The sequence below is a fragment of the Austrofundulus limnaeus genome, unplaced genomic scaffold (assembly GCF_001266775.1).
Source record: "Austrofundulus limnaeus strain Quisiro unplaced genomic scaffold, Austrofundulus_limnaeus-1.0 Scaffold32, whole genome shotgun sequence".
In the NCBI taxonomy this organism is placed as follows: domain Eukaryota; kingdom Metazoa; phylum Chordata; class Actinopteri; order Cyprinodontiformes; family Rivulidae; genus Austrofundulus; species Austrofundulus limnaeus.
The window spans coordinates 108,817-128,359 of NW_013952434.1; the positions used below are offsets into that span (position 1 = coordinate 108,817).

The window sequence follows — 19,543 nt, forward strand, 5'->3', positions numbered from 1 at the left end:
GACACACAAACACAAAGATGGATGCATTTCATGCACGCAGATTAAAAAAAAAAAAAAAACAAGAAGATGGTCACAACCACAGAAACACAAGATAAACAAAAAGTCATAAACGTGATGCAGAAAAATATAAATTAAAAATATATAATGAGCAGAACACAAAATGCATGCTATATGGTGACAAATCAACACCTGTTCTAACACAAGAAATTAATTTAAACTCAGAGCRTTACATAAAGGTTTGTGCAGAAGCAAACTGCTCAGTCACACTGCTTAAACGAGCAGGAGCCATGGGTGCAGGCTCCAAATAAAACCTCTAATTAAACTAGCTGAAGGCTGTAATTTACCTGATGTAGAGAGTTGATTTCTCCTAATTCTCCGTCTTCGTTTATTTTAACAGAAACAGAAAAGCTTTCAGTTTTGAAAGCAGAGGTATTTTGAATTCCCTGCACTGTTAAACTAAAYGGATGTCCCATCATTGTGCATTGCCACAACCAACAGAAAATGGGAATGGAAAATTAGCAAAAGGGAAATAAATAATGAGCATTATTTCTTTGTGGTTGTGAGCTTTCAGTAAATTCAAACTGCAGTTTAAATATTTTGTAAGATTTGTCCCTCTACTAATACAAATGGATCATATAATGCATTTCATACATGAATGAGGTCAACWTATAAAAAAGTTAGCAAACATCTACATGCTTAGGAACAGAATGACAACAACACTTGATGAACACAGGGACTCTCAGTGAAATGGGTGAATGAGTAATGGAGGGAAACCTGTTTTCTCCTTTAATGTGCAATTGTTGATTCAAAACATGTTACTAAAACAAACGAAAAGTTAAAAAATGTAAATAAAGAATCCTCATCCTTCGACAACTTCCTCTCCGTTTTTATTTGTCAGGGGTGGTCTCCGAGTGGCTTTGCTCCTGTGTGTGCATCGTACCGTGCCTCTTCCAGCGGTGACCACGTATGGAGAGGGAGGTGACGGCGTTGCGGGAGATTCTGGAGGCRGTGGGCGTGATCTCCACTTGGATACTCCGTCCACCCTCCTTGTTGCTTTTCAGCGCAGCACCACGTAGTGACGATTTGATGGCGTTGCCCACCTGAAGGTTAGTAAAAAAGGAAACACGWGTTAGGATTTTAAATGATGCCAGAGGTTGATGGAAGGACGGCAAACGRCACCAGTTCACTGGAAAGTTTGACTGAAAACTGTCTTATTTCATCCCGCAGAGCAAAAACATGCTTGTTAGGTTAATTRGCAACTAATCTGCCCCTCTGTAAAAGTGAAWGTGTGAACGATTATTTGTCTCTATGTGTCCCTCTGATGGACATGTGACCACCCAAAAAGGACAAAGAGGGTAAAGAAAATGGATGGATAAATAAAAACTGTCTTCATAGCAATGTTTTTTTACGCTACTTTTTCTTTCTKTGCATCTTAAAGAACCTATACGGCTTCATCTACTCTAAAACAACCGCTGCATGGACAAACACGTGTTTATATAATACATTCATCTCCTGATTATCCCAGATGAGCCTGAAGGCCAGATTGCATCAAAATGTAAATAAAAAAAAACCAAAGTTCCTCCTGATATGACGCACGTGAAGCACGCAATTATATGTCACTGTGACCGAATTAATGTCTGAGCAATAATCCCAAAGTTTCTGCAGGTGCATCACAGCTGCCAGGGTCACAGATATCAAATGTAAAAGTCTTTGCATAATAAACTGATCCTGCTGAGAGTTCACATGTGGTGTTTGCACAGATGATCGTGTAACAGTTTAGTGAGCCTAATAAGGTAAAGGTCATTACGATCAGATCACAACGTGCCTTTTGTCTATAACGTTACAGCACGTCATCGTGTTATGCTAAGCTAAAAGCTACCTGGAGTATTCYACTTTAAACAAAAAAAAGGCAATACTTCTGTGAATTAGTGAACCGAGTCCACAAAGCTTATATTTTCCTCAAAACATTAACCTAAATCTAAAAACATCCTCACTAACGTGTATCCCAATGCTGTGCGTTTTGATTGTTGTAGAGGAACACACCTTTTACTTGTGTAGTAATACTGTGAGCTTACTAGATTCAATCCTCAGCTCCCAAAGCCTCAAGGATTACAGCTTAACTGAGCGGAGGGAAAAGCATGTAAATAATCTAGAGGGATTACACATTGTGCACAGTCTCACACAGAGACCGACAACGCAGCACACTGTGGCGAGCGTGAATCAAAACCAAAGGCCAACATGTGCGTCGTTATCACATGCCGTCTCTCTCGCACGCAAATAAGTGTAAACAGTAAGAGGGTGTGAGTTAGCAGAAAAACACTGGGCTCACCAATAAAGCTTCAGGGAACAATTCTAGCTGAGCTCGATACAGAACGTCATCCAGTGCTTTGGAGCCCAGTTCAACTTCACCATTACATCTATAAAAAGGCAGAAACACATGAATAAAAACATGTAGCGAAGAAAACAAGGTCATTTATGTCATGGTTCCAATGAGCTTTTAGGCATTCACCATAAGCTGAACCTAAAAAATTTAATTCAACAAAAGGTCTTTCTCTAAATGAAAATGTTGAAAACTGCAATAACACGTGGTAAGAAACAAATGAGGATGTTAGGTTACCTAAAAGAGGTCAGTTTTATAATTATGTTACATAAATGACTTCCTACAAAACACTGAGTTTGGACTTTTTTCTCCACTTCTCCAAGAGTCACTTTTTTAATGGTCTATAACTCTTTTGAAATCCCCTTTCAAGTATATTATTTTATGCCTGTAAAAATTATGGACAGGACAAATTGTGTGTCCTTGAAATAGGCTGCTTGTAACAAAAACACCTGAGGGTACAAGTTAAAAGAGGTTCTTTGTTTTTATCATCCCTGGAATTCAGGAGTCTTTTTAAGCTTGAAATTGTTTTAATGGTTGCTTTTAAGTGGCTCAACTTATTGGGTGAAAATAAAAGCATTCCTACTAAAGTGGTTGAGTACCAGAACTGAACAGAAAAGGAGTATAAACAACCAAAGTGCAAAGAAAAGACCTTCAGAAAGCTCGTGGAGAGCAGTTGCTCAAGGCTGGTTTAAGAGATTACGAGAGTCTGGCTCCTTAGAAGCAAAACATGAAGAACGAGGGCTGCTTCAGGACTTTTTAATGTAGAAAACTCTAACATAAAAACTACATTTTTTAACTTCAACGGCTTTGTTTAGTCATATGTGGGCACTTACAGGGCGTAGTGGATCCCCGTAATGAGCTGAACCAGGAACTCTGAGGTAACCGTCAGGCGTGCGCTGATGCCTTTGTAGCGCCGCATCTGTTGCCGTGGGTAACCACATATACACACCCTGGCGAGTAAAACCAATAGAAACACAGCGGAGGAGTGAAACAGAGTAGCAGGGAAGACTAACCCCACCGGGGGCGGCTTGATTACAGCTTCATTATGACAGCTTCCTTCCCTGTGGTAAGTTGATATGAAACCAAACATTAACAAAACACAAACAATAGTGCAATGCATGGTGGATCCCTTTCAAATAGCTCAAAAACTGGTTGTAAAGGCATCCAAACTCTAGAAGATTCTGTTTATTTGATGCAGTGAAAATCTGTCAGTATCATAAAGCATCAAGTGGAAATCCGAGCTGATGACTCTTCATCAGACGAAGCTGAGCCTGGATGTGTGCACATGGCTGCTCTATGCCAAAAACAGTGCTATCTTGGCTCTCACTAGCAGCAAAGTCTATAAGAGGATCAGATAAGCAACTGCTTGCAAATGAGTGTGTATGTGTATACGTGAAAAAATGTCTGCTTAAATGACATTAACTATAATGTACACTCACCGGCCACTTTATTAGGTACACCACGCTAGTAACGGGTTGGACCCACTTTTGCCTTCAGAACTGCCTCAATTCTTCGTGGCATAGATTCAACAAGRTGCTGGAAGCATTCCTCAGAGATTTTGGTCCATATTGACATGATGGCATCACACAGTTGCCGCAGATTTGTCAGCTGCACATCCATGATGTGAATCTCCCGTTCCACCACATCCCAAAGATGCTCTATTGGATTGAGATCTGGTGACTGTGGAGGCCATTTGAGTACAGTGAACTCATTGTCATGTTCAAGAAACCAGTCTGAGATGATTCCAGCTTTATGACATGGCGCATTATCCTGCTGAAAGTAGCCATCAGATGTTGGGTACATTGTGGTCATAAAGGGATGGACATGGTCAGCAACAATACTCAGGTAGGCTGTGGCGTTGCAACGATGCTCAATTGGTACCAAGGGGCCCAAAGAGTGCCAAGGAAAGATTCCCCACACCATGACACCACCACCACCACCAGCCTGAACCGTTGATACAAGGCAGGATGGATCCATGCTTTCATGTTGTTGACGTCAAATTTTGACCCTACCATCCGAATGTCGCAGCAGAAATCGAGACTCATCAGACCAGRCAACGTTTTTCCAATCTTCTCTTGTCCAATTTTGATGAGCTTGTGCAAATTGTAGTCTCAGTTTCCTGTTCTTAGCTGAAAGGAGTGGCACCCGGTGTGGTCTTCTGCTGCTGAAGCCCATCTGCCTCAAAGTTCGACGTACTGTGCGTTCAGAGATGCTCTTCTGCCTACCTCGGTTGTAACGGGTGGTTATTTGAGTCACTGTTGCCTTTCTATCAGCTYGAACCAGTCTGCCCATTCTCCTCTGACCTCTGGCATCAACAAGGCATTTCTGCCCACAGGACTGCCGCTCACTGGATGTTTTTTTCTTTTTCGGACCATTCTCTGTAAATCCTAGAGATGGTTGTGCGTAAAAATCCCAGTAGATCAGCAGTTTCTGAAATACTCAGACCAGCCCTTCTGGCACCAACAACCATGCCACGTTCAAAGGCACTCAAATCACCTTTCTTCCCCATACTGATGCTCTGTTTGAACTGCAGGAGATTGTCTTGACCATGTCTACATGTCTAAATGCACTGAGTTGCCGCCATGTGATTGGCTGATTAGAAATTAAGTGTTAACGAGCAGTTGGACAGGTGTACCTAATAAAGTGGCCGTTGAGTGTATAAAGGTACACTTGTGTGTTTGTTTGCATTAAATCATAAAGTGAAGTGCCAAACAAACTTTACCTGGAGCTAAGCTGGCAGAGGGACTGCAGGGAGGTGGAGGTCATGTAGCTGAGAGCAGCATTGTAGCAGAGCAGCAGGAAGGTCAGCACCTCAAATCTCATCAACAGAAAACAAACTGTTAAAACAGTGCATTACAAAATGACTAACAATTAGTGATGAGACATGTTTTAACTCCCACATTAAAAAGGTTATTAGTACTGATTTCTTCCACCTGCAGAATATTGTTAAACTAGAAACATCAGTTCAGGAAACTGGTCCATTATCCTTTCTATAACCTTTATACATTTTCTCAAAACTATAGCAAATTTTACATGGACGAAACTAAAATTAGGTATCTCAAAAAGCAATCGAACTAGTTTTGTCACAAAAAAAATCTTGAAAACAACAGATTAAAAAACAGTTTTCATAACCCAGCTGGTTTCAAACTGAGTAAAGAAATATCACTGATAAAATCTGAGTTCAGGTTGTTGTGACAGAGGGTCTTTTTAAAGAGTTATTTTAATTTCAGAAACGCTCACAGCATCGCAACTTCAAATAAAACAAGGAAAAGACAACTGCCATGGGCAATCACTGAGCCAAACACATCCTTTCTAAAAATAATTGGTTATTGCAGAAGCTAACACCACAGCATGACTCGTCTTTGTGTGTCTCTGAGGCAGTCTAGCAAAGACTCGAATAGGATATTTGTGGAATAAATGCTGCTCAGTTCAAACCCAGGTATGCGTGATCTCTCATCCTCTGTGTGCATTTCTATTTTAGTTAAAGGCTAATCTTTGCTACCTTTTGTGAAGACTACCATCCTCCTACAAGGAAAGTTAAAAACTATTGGTTTAACCTCACTGCCACATGTGGAAAAAAAAGAAAATAAAAGATCCTCCTACCTGTTCTGTGCAGTAAAATTTTCTCTCTGTAGGTGTGGCCCRCTGTACACGACCCTGCTCAGACCGTGATGGGATAAAGCTCCTTCTGTAAGAGCCATGGAGCCAATAGCTGAAGGCTGGAAGTGACAAAGTSGGGCTTAAATAAATATGCGTCATTAAATTCAAGCTGAAGATTTATGTCGTTTTGCTGGTGGACATACCTCGTGGTACACTGAGGGTTTGGATATGGAGGGAACTGTAAAAGACAACACTTTACTTTGTCCATCTTTATCAACTATTTCCTGCAAGAGAGAAAACGAGAAGAGGAAGAAAATGTTTTTGTGAGCAAGAAAAACAAGCTTTGCTTTCTTTGCATGACCCAAAGATCTCCTCATGCGTTGTGTGTGTGGGTGTTTGTTCGTAGACCTTAGGGTCTCTTTTCCCCACCCAGACTGTTGGCGTGTGTTTATCTATTTGTGTGGACACTCTGGGAATGTAAATGGAGAAAATCCCCAGGGTTTTGGCATCCCCTCTGTGCCATGTTAATGTCAAACAGATTATTAGGAGCCAGCCGGTACGCAGAGCGACAGCTGACCTATTCTCATATTCACAGAGGAAGTTAGAAGCTCCACGACGGTTGATGGAGCATTTAGAGGCGTGGTGGACGCAAAYGGAACTCGACACCATTTATTATTAATGGTGCCACCATGACTCTATGGGAAGATTATCTGAAAAGTGCAAAGTAATTGTTTTCAGTTCCCTCATTTCTAACCCTTACTTCCWGTCATTCTCAGCAGATAGCTGTCTRATAACACAAAGTAATATTTTAAAACTTGTGAAGCAGAAAACCTAAGTCTTTTATGGTTACACTCAAACATTAAAGTTAAATGGTTTAAAGTGATTCCCCATAAAGAACTAATTACACTGGAAAACATTTCCCTGCTATGTCTCTAATAATGACACATAAAAATGCTAATGTGTGGCTACAAACGACATGCTGTCACAGCCTGAACGCTCTTCCCTACCAGGTTGTAAATGCCCAGCAGCAGTGCTTCGATGCAGCCAGAAGTGTGGGGGTCTCTGGCTGCGCTGACGGACAGGAGACTCCACAGGAGCTCTGGCAGGAACTGTAGCGTGAAACGCTGCAGCTGTGGCACACCGCTCCGGTAAAACTCAAACAACTGGTGACACACGGGCTCCAGTAGCTGGGGAGGATGGAGGGTTGGAAACAACAACAACAAAAAAGACAAAGTTCAGACTGGAGTAAAAAAAATGAAGACTAACAAAGAATTAAGTCCAATTTCAGAACAAAAATGTAAGGTATTGAATGAATCAAATTGTTTACATACATCGCTGTAGTTTTCCCGGATGACCTTATAGAGAGCAGGGACCAGAGAAACTTTGTCTTTAAGCGATGCAGCATATGTGGCCACWGCACTATCAGGGAGGGTCTGAAAAATAAAAACACGATGTCTGCATCACCACAGGCATGTCCAGGACGCATAAATAAATCAAGATATCCGCTCAACATCATGAACTATTTAAATAGTCTGAAATTATGTCAACATGAGAAATGTGACATTACATAAAAACGTTCCTGCAACAGTTCAGGGGAAAATGTTTCCAAAAACGGTACTCTGAAAGCATTTAAAGCTTAGTGGCATCAGATTAAACTCTCAGTTTCAACCAGATGAAATTCTCAGTTTCATCWAGTTGCATTTGTAGGTAATTTTTACTCAACTGTGACAAAAGGTTTATTGGTAACACTTTATTTGAAGGGGTGTACATAAGGCTGACATGACACTGTCATAAACATGAATGAATATTTATGACTGTTGTCATTAAGGGTCATTCGGTAAATTAGGACACATTTATTGCAAAGCTGACATTGTTTAAAATGCCTTGATTTAGAGAACTTGACATTAACCAAGACAAAAAAAAATCTTTTATTTGTCTTGGGGAAAAAAAAATGTCAACTTGACATTGATATGATGTGATATGTATAAAAATGTCACGAGAGACTCTTTTATTGTACAGAGACAGGTGATTGTATCACATCATATAATGCCTTGATTATGTCAAGTTGTCTTTACCAAGACATTTTAAACAATGTCAACTTTGTATTAAATGTGTCATAATTCACTGAATGACACTTAATGACAACAGTTATAAACATACATTCATGTTCATGACAGGTGTTGTGTCATGTWTTTGACAGTCATGTCAGTCTAAATAAAGTGTTACTGGTTGATTTTGTACATTTGCACAGAAAAATTGAATCTGCTTCTTTGTCATTGCAAACACAAAAATGTCTGAAACTCAGTGTGTTCTACAGATTTTGAGTTCTAATTTGACATGTTGCTGCAATCCATAGAGCATCTAAACTCTGCCATATTAGCTGGTAGGAAATATGCATTCCTTCTAAAACTGTTAGCTCTTTAATTATCATCATTATTATTTCTCACTAAGCTGCAGCTTTGGTAGCAGTCAAGTACCGGTGAGTGCTCRTGTTTGAGTGGGAGCTCGCAATTTTCAGGGAACAAAGCACTCCAGAGAGCGTGTTTGTTTATGAGAGTGAAATAAATTCTGTCAGTAAAAAACAGCAGAGAATGTGCTGCATACAGATCATGGCCAAACGCTGATTCAYTGTTTTTTACTTTTCTTTTTTTGCACGTACAGGCACACAGATGACCACAGAATAAAATGGTACCTTAAATTCTGACAGCCATTCCTCCACCACTCCTTGGTCCATAGCCAACATGTTCCCTCATCTGAAGTGGTGTCACTTCTACCTAAGAAAATTCAAAAATAAAAATAAAAAAACAAGCATAAATGCACTTTATCAACACAGATATAATTCATAGTTTGTGCAACACCACATACAGAAACATACAGCTTCTTGGGAGTATTTTTCAGGTCCTCCAGATAAAAATACTCTAATAAAAATAGCAAACAGGTTGCGGTGAACAGGAAGGTACACGCTTTGGGCTTCAATACTTTAAAGAAGTCCACTCGTCCATTGTTCTCCATCGATTTGCTTCTCATCCCTCTCCAGACAAACACCTCTGCAGCAAGCAGCCTCTCAACTTAGGCCTGTAAATTTAATCTCACCCACTCAGAAAACCCTGGCTGGCAGGTTTGAAGCACAGATGAGAAAGAAAATACATGTTGAACAGGCTGTACAGGTTGGATGTCTATAAACAGAGACAGACAGAAGGAGGTCAGTCCCTTCTTGGGTTTATATTTCTTATATGAAACATTTCTGCTCCTTCTGCCTGCTTTAATCCTTATTAGTTTTATATTCTTCATCTGTTGGTATTCACCGAGGCACTTACAGTGCCTGCATGTTAACACCTCTCTCACTTCAAAKCTCGTCTGCTTGAAGTTTCTTTTAAAGTCAAAGCGACATCATAGGTACTCTCCCTTTACATGATTATTTTCTTACACTGCTTCCTTAGGAACATCCTTTAAGTTTTCACATTTTAGTAAAAAGGCACTTTATAGTTTCTGTTAGAAAAAATATGAAAAAAGAATAAACTGGAAGAAAAAGGAGAAAAAGAGTAAAGATTAATTAGGAGATCATCATTATATCTGTTTGGCCTTGTTTTTAAAAATAATTTATATCAGAGTTTATGGGATTAACTGCTTTAAAAGAAAAAAAATAGGTGATATTAAACTCATTCATTGTTATTTGGAAAACTGCCAATCAGTTTATATTTATAATGCTGCAAGTGAAATAAAATCTAAATCTAAATACAAGATTAATTAAAAATTTTAATGAAGTGATGGCACAAAAAGAAAAGTAAAAAAAAGGAAAGTTTATCTCAATCCTACAATAGTCTTATTGCAGTTTCACAAACTAGATCTGTGAAATCTGAGGACTGTTTTAGTGCCTTTGGTGGCTTCCCTCTTAATCTGAGAGTCTGCCGTGCCTGTGTTGTGTCTGTGCAACGCAACGACAAGCAGGAGGCTAAATTAGCTGCTGAATGCAGAATCTGAGTCCATGTTTGGTGTGTCTGAAAGACACAGCGAAGAGAGAGACAGTGGGAGGAAAATGTCCTTCGATGTGAGCGCTCTGCCATGGGAAATAAATGTGCTCAGGATTGGACCAAAGATTGCACAATTTCATCTTTTTAGACTTTTCCATTTGGCTCGTGCATGTCTCACACACACACACTCACACACACCATAAAAACTACTGACGTTTCAGTTCAGTACAAGCCTGGCTGTAAAACAACATAAAAAGAGATTTTATACTGTAAAAGCACATCTAAGACAGGGATTACAACAATATAAACATGCTTTTTAACATATGTTTTTTAAATAAAATGCTACATTTATTTCGTCTCAGTCTCTACCTTACTTGTACTTTGACAACATTTCTCTCTCTGTATCATCTCTGACTGTGATGCATTCATTTATTTCTATTACGCTGCTGCATGGTCCAGCCAGGTGTCTATTTATGGACTGTACCAATGACAGGAATGACAAGGAGGGAGGGGAGCTAGTGACTCATGAAATGAGGAAGAATTATAAGGCGGAATAGCCTCCATTTAGGGAAATTAGTCCTTTGTGGCAGTCTGTTTTGTTCCTTCTCTCCAACAAGGAGAACAAAGAGGACRTTGCAAACGAAAGGCAGCAAATGCATTTTATTAAAGGCTGTGATTAAACAGTGAGTCAGTYGAGCAAGAGGAAGACTTCTCCTCCTACAGAATGACTTCTAACTTTTCAACCTTGTCCAGGGTGACGTCTGGGGCACGCAGTCTGATTCAACTGGATCCAGAAAAAAAAACACAACTAAAATCAGCAACTGTGCTGCCATATGTTAGATACTGCCTCTACCAAAGAGGCAGGAAAATGATGGAAATCAAAGTTAAAACATGATTACTGTAATAAAAAACTAATTAAACTGAATGTGTCAAACTAAGTGAACTGAAAGAGGTTTTGAAAACCTGTAAGTCAAGAGAAGCAAGCGAATCTAAAGCATACAATACAGTGTAAAAACCTGTGGTCAAGAAGTCAAAAAATGTGTCTTTTTCTTTTGAGTTTACTTGATTTTTTTAAAGATCTTTTTTAAAAGTACTGTGGAACTGAAAAATGACTGCCCTGCAAATGTGGAAAAGAACCACAAAATCAGCTGCAGAGATGGAACTACAACTTTATCTACTATGTTATTTCAGGGAGGCTATATTAATAACAACATACTGTACATTGCATAATACTTCATTATCAGGGTAGATAATGTTACTTCTGCAACTCACAGTCACTATATTTACTCAAATGACTCCAGTCACTGTGATTGYAATAAAATAACAGAGCATTGATTTATGTGCCTCGAGTGTAACAGACTGTATGACTGAATATTTTTGTTTAATAACGGTTGGGCCAGTTCTTCCTGTGCTAAAGTTAATAAAAAAGGAGGCACAGAGGTCTCATTAGAATTTGGAGAATTTGACAGACTCTTCATTTGAGACACTTTAGGGYCATTTTACTCAGTCTGGAACTTTTCCTAAAGTGAAAAAAGAGAATACATGACCACACCCAAGGTTTACCAGGCCACAAACACGTTAATCATTACACCTGTACGTTTCCTGCAAGTCAAACTTCTGCTTGCAACGTCTTAACAACCAAACACAATTAAGTTGACAAATAATATAAAACTGTCACAATCAAAATGCGAACATATGATTTTTTTTTCACATTTTAATTAGAAGACAAAACTGTCCCATAAACCCATGTTTTCTAACTGCCTTTCCTTGCAGGCAGCTGGTGCCTATCCTCCAGAGGTACACCCTGGAGAGGKTGTCCATCACRGGGCCACGTAGAGACAAATGAGCCAAACAACCATCCACGCTCTCACTCACACGCAGTGACAATTAGAGTTACCATTCAGCCTAACCTGCATGTTTCAGTTCTGTGGGAGGAAACCAACACACCCAGAGAAAACCCACACATGCACAGAGAGAACATGCAAACTCCATACTGGAAAGCATCAGCCAGCTTTGAACCTGCAACCTTCTTGCTAACTAGGAGGAAGCTCTTATCACTRCCACGCTGTTCTGAAATCAAAGTTGTACTGCTATTTTTTTTTTCTTTTTGCTCTGCCACTACTGAGGGAACAATTATAGCTAATATACAAAGCAAAAAAAAAATCCATTACTGAAACAAAAACAGTGATAACCTTGCTTTAATTAAATTACAAACAGCACTCCAAGTCTTATCTTTATGGCCTCTGACACTTCGTAGGCAGACAAAAACATCAACTGGGAAAAACAAATTAGAAAACTAATCCCTTCCTGAGTACTCTAGAACGAGTAATTACATTATTAGGGACATGTTTGTCTTCCATCTTTGTCTGGCAAATAGATTGTGAGAGAAATCGATGAGCATATAAAGAAAGCACCCTTGTACAAATCATGCAGCAGCTGGTGAGTTACTTCTCCGCCACTCAACCACAGTGACCACACAAGAATAAAACAACATTAAAAACAAGCGGCTCATCTGGCTTGAGAATTTGYTGAAAATGATAACTAAATTGAAGCCTGACAAAGAAAAGAAAGCTGCTGCAGGCAAAGCCGGGTGATAAATAGAGTGGATAAATGAGTGGAAAGATAGGTGGTAAAATGAACAAACATAAAAAGATGATTGAAAAAAAATCACAGGCTACTTTAATCAAATCTAATGACATTTAATACAACAACTTGAGTAAAAAAATGGAGCTTGACAAATTGCCAACAACTGAAAATGTAGATGATTCATAAAAGGTTTTATGGTTGAGSGATTACAAATGGTTTTAAAGATTAGCCTACCTAATAAAAAGRCTGGTGCCTGTGTAACAATTTAAGCAGTGAATAACTCAATAGGAGTGACACGGTGGGGTAAATAAAAACCTGAGAGTAGTTCATTAGGTTTCGATCTGTGCTAGGCAGCTGGCTTTCTCCCAGCCTCTGAGAAACAGAACGATACAGCCACAGACAACACAAACTAYCCAARCTGAAGGAATTACCAAATACAGCTTATTGTGTAKTTTACTGAGCTCTGCTGAAATCAACCACATGCCGTGTTGTGAAGGCAAATGTGTTGCACAAGCGAGTGTGTGGAAGTGTCTTGTCTTTATTCACCGTGGAGTTGACAAAACCTGTTCCTGTGAGCGAGCTGGAAGTTGACAAGTCATCCCCTCTGAAYGCACACATAAACCACAGTCCTAAACTCCGACACACAACAAGACGCGCAGGACTGTGCGTCTAAATGAGCTGAGTTTGAACTCCTTCTGAAGACCTCCTTCMACACATACATGTCTCCTTTGACTTCTTTCCTAACCCTGGTTGGTGTCATTTGTCAGGACACGCAAGCCCAACATGCCAGAAGCAGGCACGTGAAAACGCACACACACACGCCTTAAAATGACAGAAACCACATATAAACAAAAGGTAACTTCCGTTGCCAAGTAGTGAAGTGAAACATACCGGTCTCTGAATGCTGGCAGTGACAGAACTGAAGCGAGTCCAAGTCAGAATGAATTAAAGGAACCATCGACTCACGATCACATCCCCTCCCTGCTGATTACCTCATTTCCTACTACACACATTTTTAGGAAGTCCTTTTTTAGAGGACGTGAGAGGACCAATGAAAATCATGGCTTCATAGAAAGAAGAAAAAAAAAGCAGAGAGAGAGTGACAAAGTAGGTTGTTTATGAGCAACCAAGCCACCCCAGCTGTCTTTTCCTGTGGTGAAGGCTACAGCTGCAATAAAAACCACTGATTAGCAAGATAATCCAAATGACATCTACATCTAACATTTTCAAATATTACAATGAACAGACTAAATTCAAACTATACCTTTTGGATTCATTATTGCACTTCTTTTAAGTCTCTGTCCTCCAAAGTCATCAGATCAGGCTAGCTCAAAACTATCTTTCTCTATTCAGCAACAAAACTGCAGAGGTGTGAGGCATCCAAGTAAAGGTCTCTGTGTCTACAAAAGGGCAGAGCCTCCAGTATGAGTCGATCTTACCTGCTCACGACTTCCACCCTGCTAAGAGCTGTGTACACCGCCCAAAAGATTTGAGCATTTATTTTGACATCTCTCAACACTTTTGCATCACTTCTTTTTCATGGAGTCAATTACATCCTTCTTTGTTTGGACTAGTAAGGCCTAGTGTTGCAGCACCGCCTCCCACCTTTCAGTCCCTTAAGTTCTCCTACAAAAGCAGGTTACTTTCAGCCTGGAGCAACATTGGGAGAGAGTGGGACTTTGCTTCGGTTTTCTGTCCCTCTGTGTAAAAAAGGAAAAGAGCCTGAAGCAGACATGACAACAGAGTCTCTGGCTTGTGTTTGTGCGTGGTTTTGGTGCGAAGTGACACAGAGCAATCTGACAAGGAGGAATCCTCTTACAGCAGCCTACGCTCTCCTCTCTTTTGCCTCTAGGCCAGTGATGCATCTTCGTCCTTTCAATTCCCCCATCCTCCTGCAAGCAACTGCGCCTGAGGAAACCACGAGTAAAATGCTTAACTTGCACTTTTTCCCCCTCTTCGTTTATCTCATCTTGTCACAATTAGATAGCCTGAACTGGAAGTTGTTGTTGTTTTTTTACTCCTCAAATTAGCAGGATATTACAGCACTCCACTGGCATAGCATATCTGCAACGCCAGATGACAGTACAGCTCACATGATCTTCCTGCTCCTTGACCTTATGTACTTTGTTGTCAAAAAGCATTAAGAGGTCCGAGGCACTACGAGCCAATGATGCCACTTTGAATGCTTCCATGCACACATACATGCATACTCTACTGGCAGCTCTTTTAGTGTACAATCATAAAAACCCACAAGGCAAAACATCTGTACATTACATCAAAGGTAAAGCTACCCACTTGGATAGTAAACGGGAACAATAACAAATGAACCACTAATAAACCTCAGTGAAAACACCAGCAGAATGTAAACATGCACTTGCTCCTGACATACAGGAACCTCCTAAACCTCCCAMTCTGCATCACATGACATCTTGTTAGAATCTTAACAAGGAATAACTACCTAACATGCTAATCTGCTGTTGTTTTACTTCTTTTTGATAAACAGATTAACAAAACAAAACAAAATCACCTGAAAAATCTTAACACACCCACACAGCTATCAGTGCGGTCAGGTACAGGTACAAAGTCTCTTTATCATACTCACAAAAGGGAAAAACTGATTTTATGCTTCTTTCTTTATCACGTCTAGTAAACCTAGTAAAACTGGTTCTTCAAATATTATACCTGTGACTAAAACAATTATGCTAACCGTTCAGTTTTGTTGACCGGTCTGGTTTGACAACTGACACAAAGCTTCTTGTGTGGCTCCTTAATTGTCTCCAGGTGACAAATACCAGCAAAACTACTCGTTCTTTTCTTTGTGTTTCTCGGCCAGAGGACGTAAATTAATCCTCCGCTGTCACGGGTTTTCAGTCACAGCTTTTGCCGAATGACTTCTCCGCGCTGTCGCCGCGGCTGCATTCGGGTTAGCTCATCGGCTAGCTCCCGGCTACCGCGGTGCGTTAAAAAAAACAACTGCTGACTGAACTGAGAAAGTTACAACGCACTTACTAGCATGCTATCTTGTCGGTTTCCCAGGTGTGGCTGTGGTTTTTCGTTCCCGACGAGAAAAAGTGAACGCTTCGCTACTCCGTAAATCTCCTTAATAATTCAACAGCATCGGCTCCTTCCATCTTCATTATASTTTCTTCGCACAGACTGGGCGGCCAGACGAGGTTGACTGTAACTTCAGAGTGACAGGGGTTTGAGCCAATCACAGAGCGGTACAACAACACTGACCGCACCCCTAAAATGTAGTATCCAATCAATTTGGACTTTAGGCTGAACATTAATAATTTCCATCATCGGGTTAGGTTGTCGCTGTCAGTCTGCTCTTTRACAGGCGATTGATCAAAGCACTGTAATCAATTACCAATGAGAAAATAAATGAACAGATACAAGCTAAAAACGAAAATATACATTCAAAATTACTGAATGGTTTTAATAAAGACTAACTTATGATTAGTTTGATTAAAAGTATTGCATGTTCACGCTTAAAGATAAAGAAAAAACAATTTGCATTCTTACATGTTTAGCTAATATTTGCCATTTGTTTCTACATTTTGTTCTAAATGACTTTTAGTTTGCATCTTATTTATATTTTTATTTAAAAGACAGTTTCTCTTTAACCATCTGTTTTTTCACACTCCAGTGGCAAAATAATCTGTCTCTGAAATGATCTATTCATAGTAAATATATTTGGCAAGGATTTGGGTAGCACAGGATTTTCCCAAAATAATTATGAAAATGACCATGTGTTTGTCTTTTCCAACAATGGGAAAGCTGTGAATTATGACAAATTAATTAATGTAAWAGGACTTTTGTGGATTAACTGCAAATCTGCTTCCCCTAAACGTCACAACAGAATCACACTGTAATAACAGTTACAAAAGCAGAAGAAATGGGAAAATAAAAATAAAAACTCCAGTTGAGTTTTCACTCTTGCTGTAATAAATTGAGATTCCTCCTCAGCAACTAAAAATAAAATCTTTTAAAATCTTTGTGATTTATCTCCTAAATACTCCTGTGAGCACAAACATAAAAAATATATATTTTTACAAAAACAAAAATAAAAAAGCATGTAAACCAAAGTTACACATTTATAATTTAGTGCTGGAATTTAGATAGTTTTTGTCAACTGAGATTAATTGAGGACAGAAATAAAGAAGGCAAAAACTAAAATAAAATAAAATAAAAAAGAAAAACAAAGTGAGTCTGCAGCGCCCCCTTGTGTTATTTGCTCAGAAAACATGGTTTCAAAGGAAGAGAAACAAAAGGCCTAATTTTGTTAATAACATATTTTACAGAAATAAAAACAGCCTAAATCATCAGACTTAAATTAAGTTGACAAAGTCACAATACAAAAACTACACTCAATAAACAGTATGTTGCACAGATCATTTTGAAACCACAGTATGAAACCTGTAATCCATTCCAAAACACATGCAAAATCTGCATAAATTACCCAGAAAAATGCTAAAAATATGTCTAATTTCGAAGACGCTATGATCAAAATCCATCAAACATCATCATTTTGAAGGGCAATGATAACAAAATCAGTTCCTGGATACAATTTAATAAAAAAATGCAAGAAGAAAGTTGTGTATTTGGAGAGAGATCCCTCTCCACCAAGTGTTTAATCCTTGTAATCTAGGAAAAGTGATCACTTCATTAAAAAAAAACAGAATTTGCAATAGTTTAAATACATTCACAGGCTGTATCACAGGCTGTAAATACATTCACAGGCTGTATCACAGGCTGTAAATACATTCACAGGCTGCTAAAGTAAAATGTGCACTAACAACATTAGTATAACTTTTAACAGGATTATTTCAAAATATTTATGTCCTTGTTATATGTTACGACTACATAACATGGAATTATTTCGTTTTAATCATTCTTTTATTTCTATTTTAGGTAATGAATGCACAAAGAGTATGTGACAAGCAGTTGTTCCAACCCCAGTTGTTAATAGATAGACAACATTGTTGAAAGGAAGCAAAAAYACAAGCAGAAACAAAATGAATACAAGGGAAACAAAACAACAGCAATCAGARGTAAAACAAAACAAYGGTTAGCAATCAGCCCAAATTTACRACATGAACATAAAAAGACACAWAATGGCRTTTGTCATCAAAGTGGCAAAGCCTAAACTCTCCAATCTGTAGAAACTAAAGATTTATCTTAAATTAGTTTCAATGCTTGTGATCCAATGTTTTTTCTACTTTTCTAACTCATACCAAACGTGTATAATTTAAAATGTTGCAGCTTATTTCTATTGCTGATGGAGCCCGTGTTGCAGCTAAAATGTTTTATTACACAAATATATCTTTTTGTTCAAATAAACCCTTGCCTTATCTGAATTACAGACTAACTCCAGCTATTTGTGCRGCCTCGGTGTAAACGTCTGCAGCCTGTTTCCTGTACCTCTGCGATAACTCCTTCGCTCTYCTCACTTCCCTCAAGTTCTCCTCCAGGTTTTCGCTCAGCCTTCCGTGCTCCTGGTAGSTTCCCGCCGCCCCCTTCACCTGCATGGTCATGTGACCGTGGCTACGGAGGAGCCACCCGATTAGCTCCTGSAGCGTGGTGCCCATTGAGACGGTGGCCTTAGCGTGGTCAGAAAGCGCTTTGATTTCATCCTGTGCCCACCGCAGTGCCGTGGGCAGTGGTTTGTCTTCATTTTCATCCGATCCAACAGGATCCACAGCCAGGGAGAAGTCATAGCCCTTCATCTTCAAAGAAACACGATACTCAGCCTCTGTAAAAAGATGGAAACAAAATAAAAACAGGAAGTGTCTGCTCTATTGCTTTGCTTGAAATAAAAGGTCTGTCCCTCACGGTGCTCATCACGGACCACCTTCACGCATTCAGCAAAGGTCAGGTCATCATCCCTGGCACARCCGTAGCTCTGTTTCAGGTTTTTGACGTGTCGAACCATGGTCTCATAGTGCTCCTGCTGCTGGTTGAAGCACTCCTCCACCTCGGCGAACCTCTGATCCAGCTCCGGCACGTCGACTCGCCTCACCATCAGCCTGCCGACCCTCCTCTGGGAGTCTGGGCTCGCAGGCACAGAGAAGTAAACACACACAGGCCCACCGTACTCGTGCTTTAGGAGAGTGAAAAGCATACACAGGACATACCGTGGTGAGCTGGGCGGGTCTGCCTGGCACTTTCAGCTCCGTTCACCTCAGATGGAGACCTGGGGTGCAGCAGAGGCTGTCTCTGAAACAACAGGTGTTTTATTTACATATCTTTATTTTATCTTAAAAAAAAAACCACTAACTAAATTCATCTAAATCTATAACACAAACTCCACATCAAAGATAAAAAACATATCATTAAAATAGTAAACAATGGTAGGCCAAACTTACAACATTGTAATAACTAAGGAAAGTGAGTTAAAGTGAAATTGTATCACTGCTATCAAACAAACCTCGTTGTTGAAGTTCTCGCCAGTGGGGAAACAACAGCAGAGAAAACGGAGCATTTCCTGCAGCCCTGGTGTCTCACTTTGTTTTCTCGGGTCAGTGAATTTTCTCAAAGCTTTTGTGGACCGCATTCCACATGACGTCAGCGTCACGCGACTACTGAACATCTTCCTGGTTGTGTGTGGKKTTTTTTTTTCCTGACAACAGGTGAGCCTCGTTAACCACGTGCGCAAAAAGGAAGTAATTTAAGACAAAAAAGGGTCGATAATTGCGTAAAGTGGGCTGATTACGAAAAACTTTGCATGCACCAAGTTGGGGAGTGGGGTAAATAAATTAATTAAAAATAGACTCATGTTCTCAAAAATTTATTTGGTGAATGCTGCTCTTCAGCGATTTTGTGCAGCTTTCTTACCTGTAATAATGTMCTCTACAAAATAAAGGTCATCATTATGTTTCTCATCAAACATGTTCATTCTGCTTCACATGTTGAGYCAGTGTAAAGGTGACAAACAGTGTTGAGCTTTTACAAATAAACTAACTGCATTAGCTTTCACAGAGCCACTTATTATAAATCTTCCTCG

At 39.6% G+C, this 19,543-nt stretch overlaps 2 protein-coding genes across 2 annotated transcripts in view; both read right to left on the reverse strand.

Annotated features, from left to right (window-relative positions):
- hycc1 (hyccin PI4KA lipid kinase complex subunit 1) overlaps window positions 1-15,689 on the reverse strand; it is a 19,308-nt gene extending 3,619 nt beyond the window's left edge. The window contains exons 1-10 of the mRNA XM_014005638.1: window positions 15,547-15,689; window positions 8,673-8,754; window positions 7,312-7,413; window positions 6,988-7,167; window positions 6,184-6,264; window positions 5,984-6,099; window positions 5,103-5,198; window positions 3,214-3,330; window positions 2,330-2,417; window positions 941-1,100 (exon numbers count right to left, since the gene is read on the reverse strand). Of these exons, the coding sequence (XP_013861092.1) occupies window positions 941-1,100; window positions 2,330-2,417; window positions 3,214-3,330; window positions 5,103-5,198; window positions 5,984-6,099; window positions 6,184-6,264; window positions 6,988-7,167; window positions 7,312-7,413; window positions 8,673-8,723 (991 nt within the window). The 5' untranslated portion in view covers window positions 8,724-8,754; window positions 15,547-15,689. The remainder of the gene's footprint in view (window positions 1-940; window positions 1,101-2,329; window positions 2,418-3,213; window positions 3,331-5,102; window positions 5,199-5,983; window positions 6,100-6,183; window positions 6,265-6,987; window positions 7,168-7,311; window positions 7,414-8,672; window positions 8,755-15,546) is intronic.
- A 1,409-nt stretch (window positions 15,690-17,098) lies between these two features.
- Window positions 17,099-19,071, reverse strand: si:ch73-345f18.3 (uncharacterized). Its single transcript, XM_014005640.1, has 4 exons — window positions 18,968-19,071; window positions 18,675-18,756; window positions 18,373-18,588; window positions 17,099-18,292 (listed from the first exon to the last, which is right to left on the reverse strand). Exons 1-4 carry the CDS (start codon window positions 19,019-19,021, stop codon window positions 17,898-17,900), a joined length of 747 nt encoding a protein of 248 aa, XP_013861094.1. The 5' UTR covers window positions 19,022-19,071; the 3' UTR covers window positions 17,099-17,897.
- Between the last annotated feature and the right edge of the window lie 472 nt (window positions 19,072-19,543).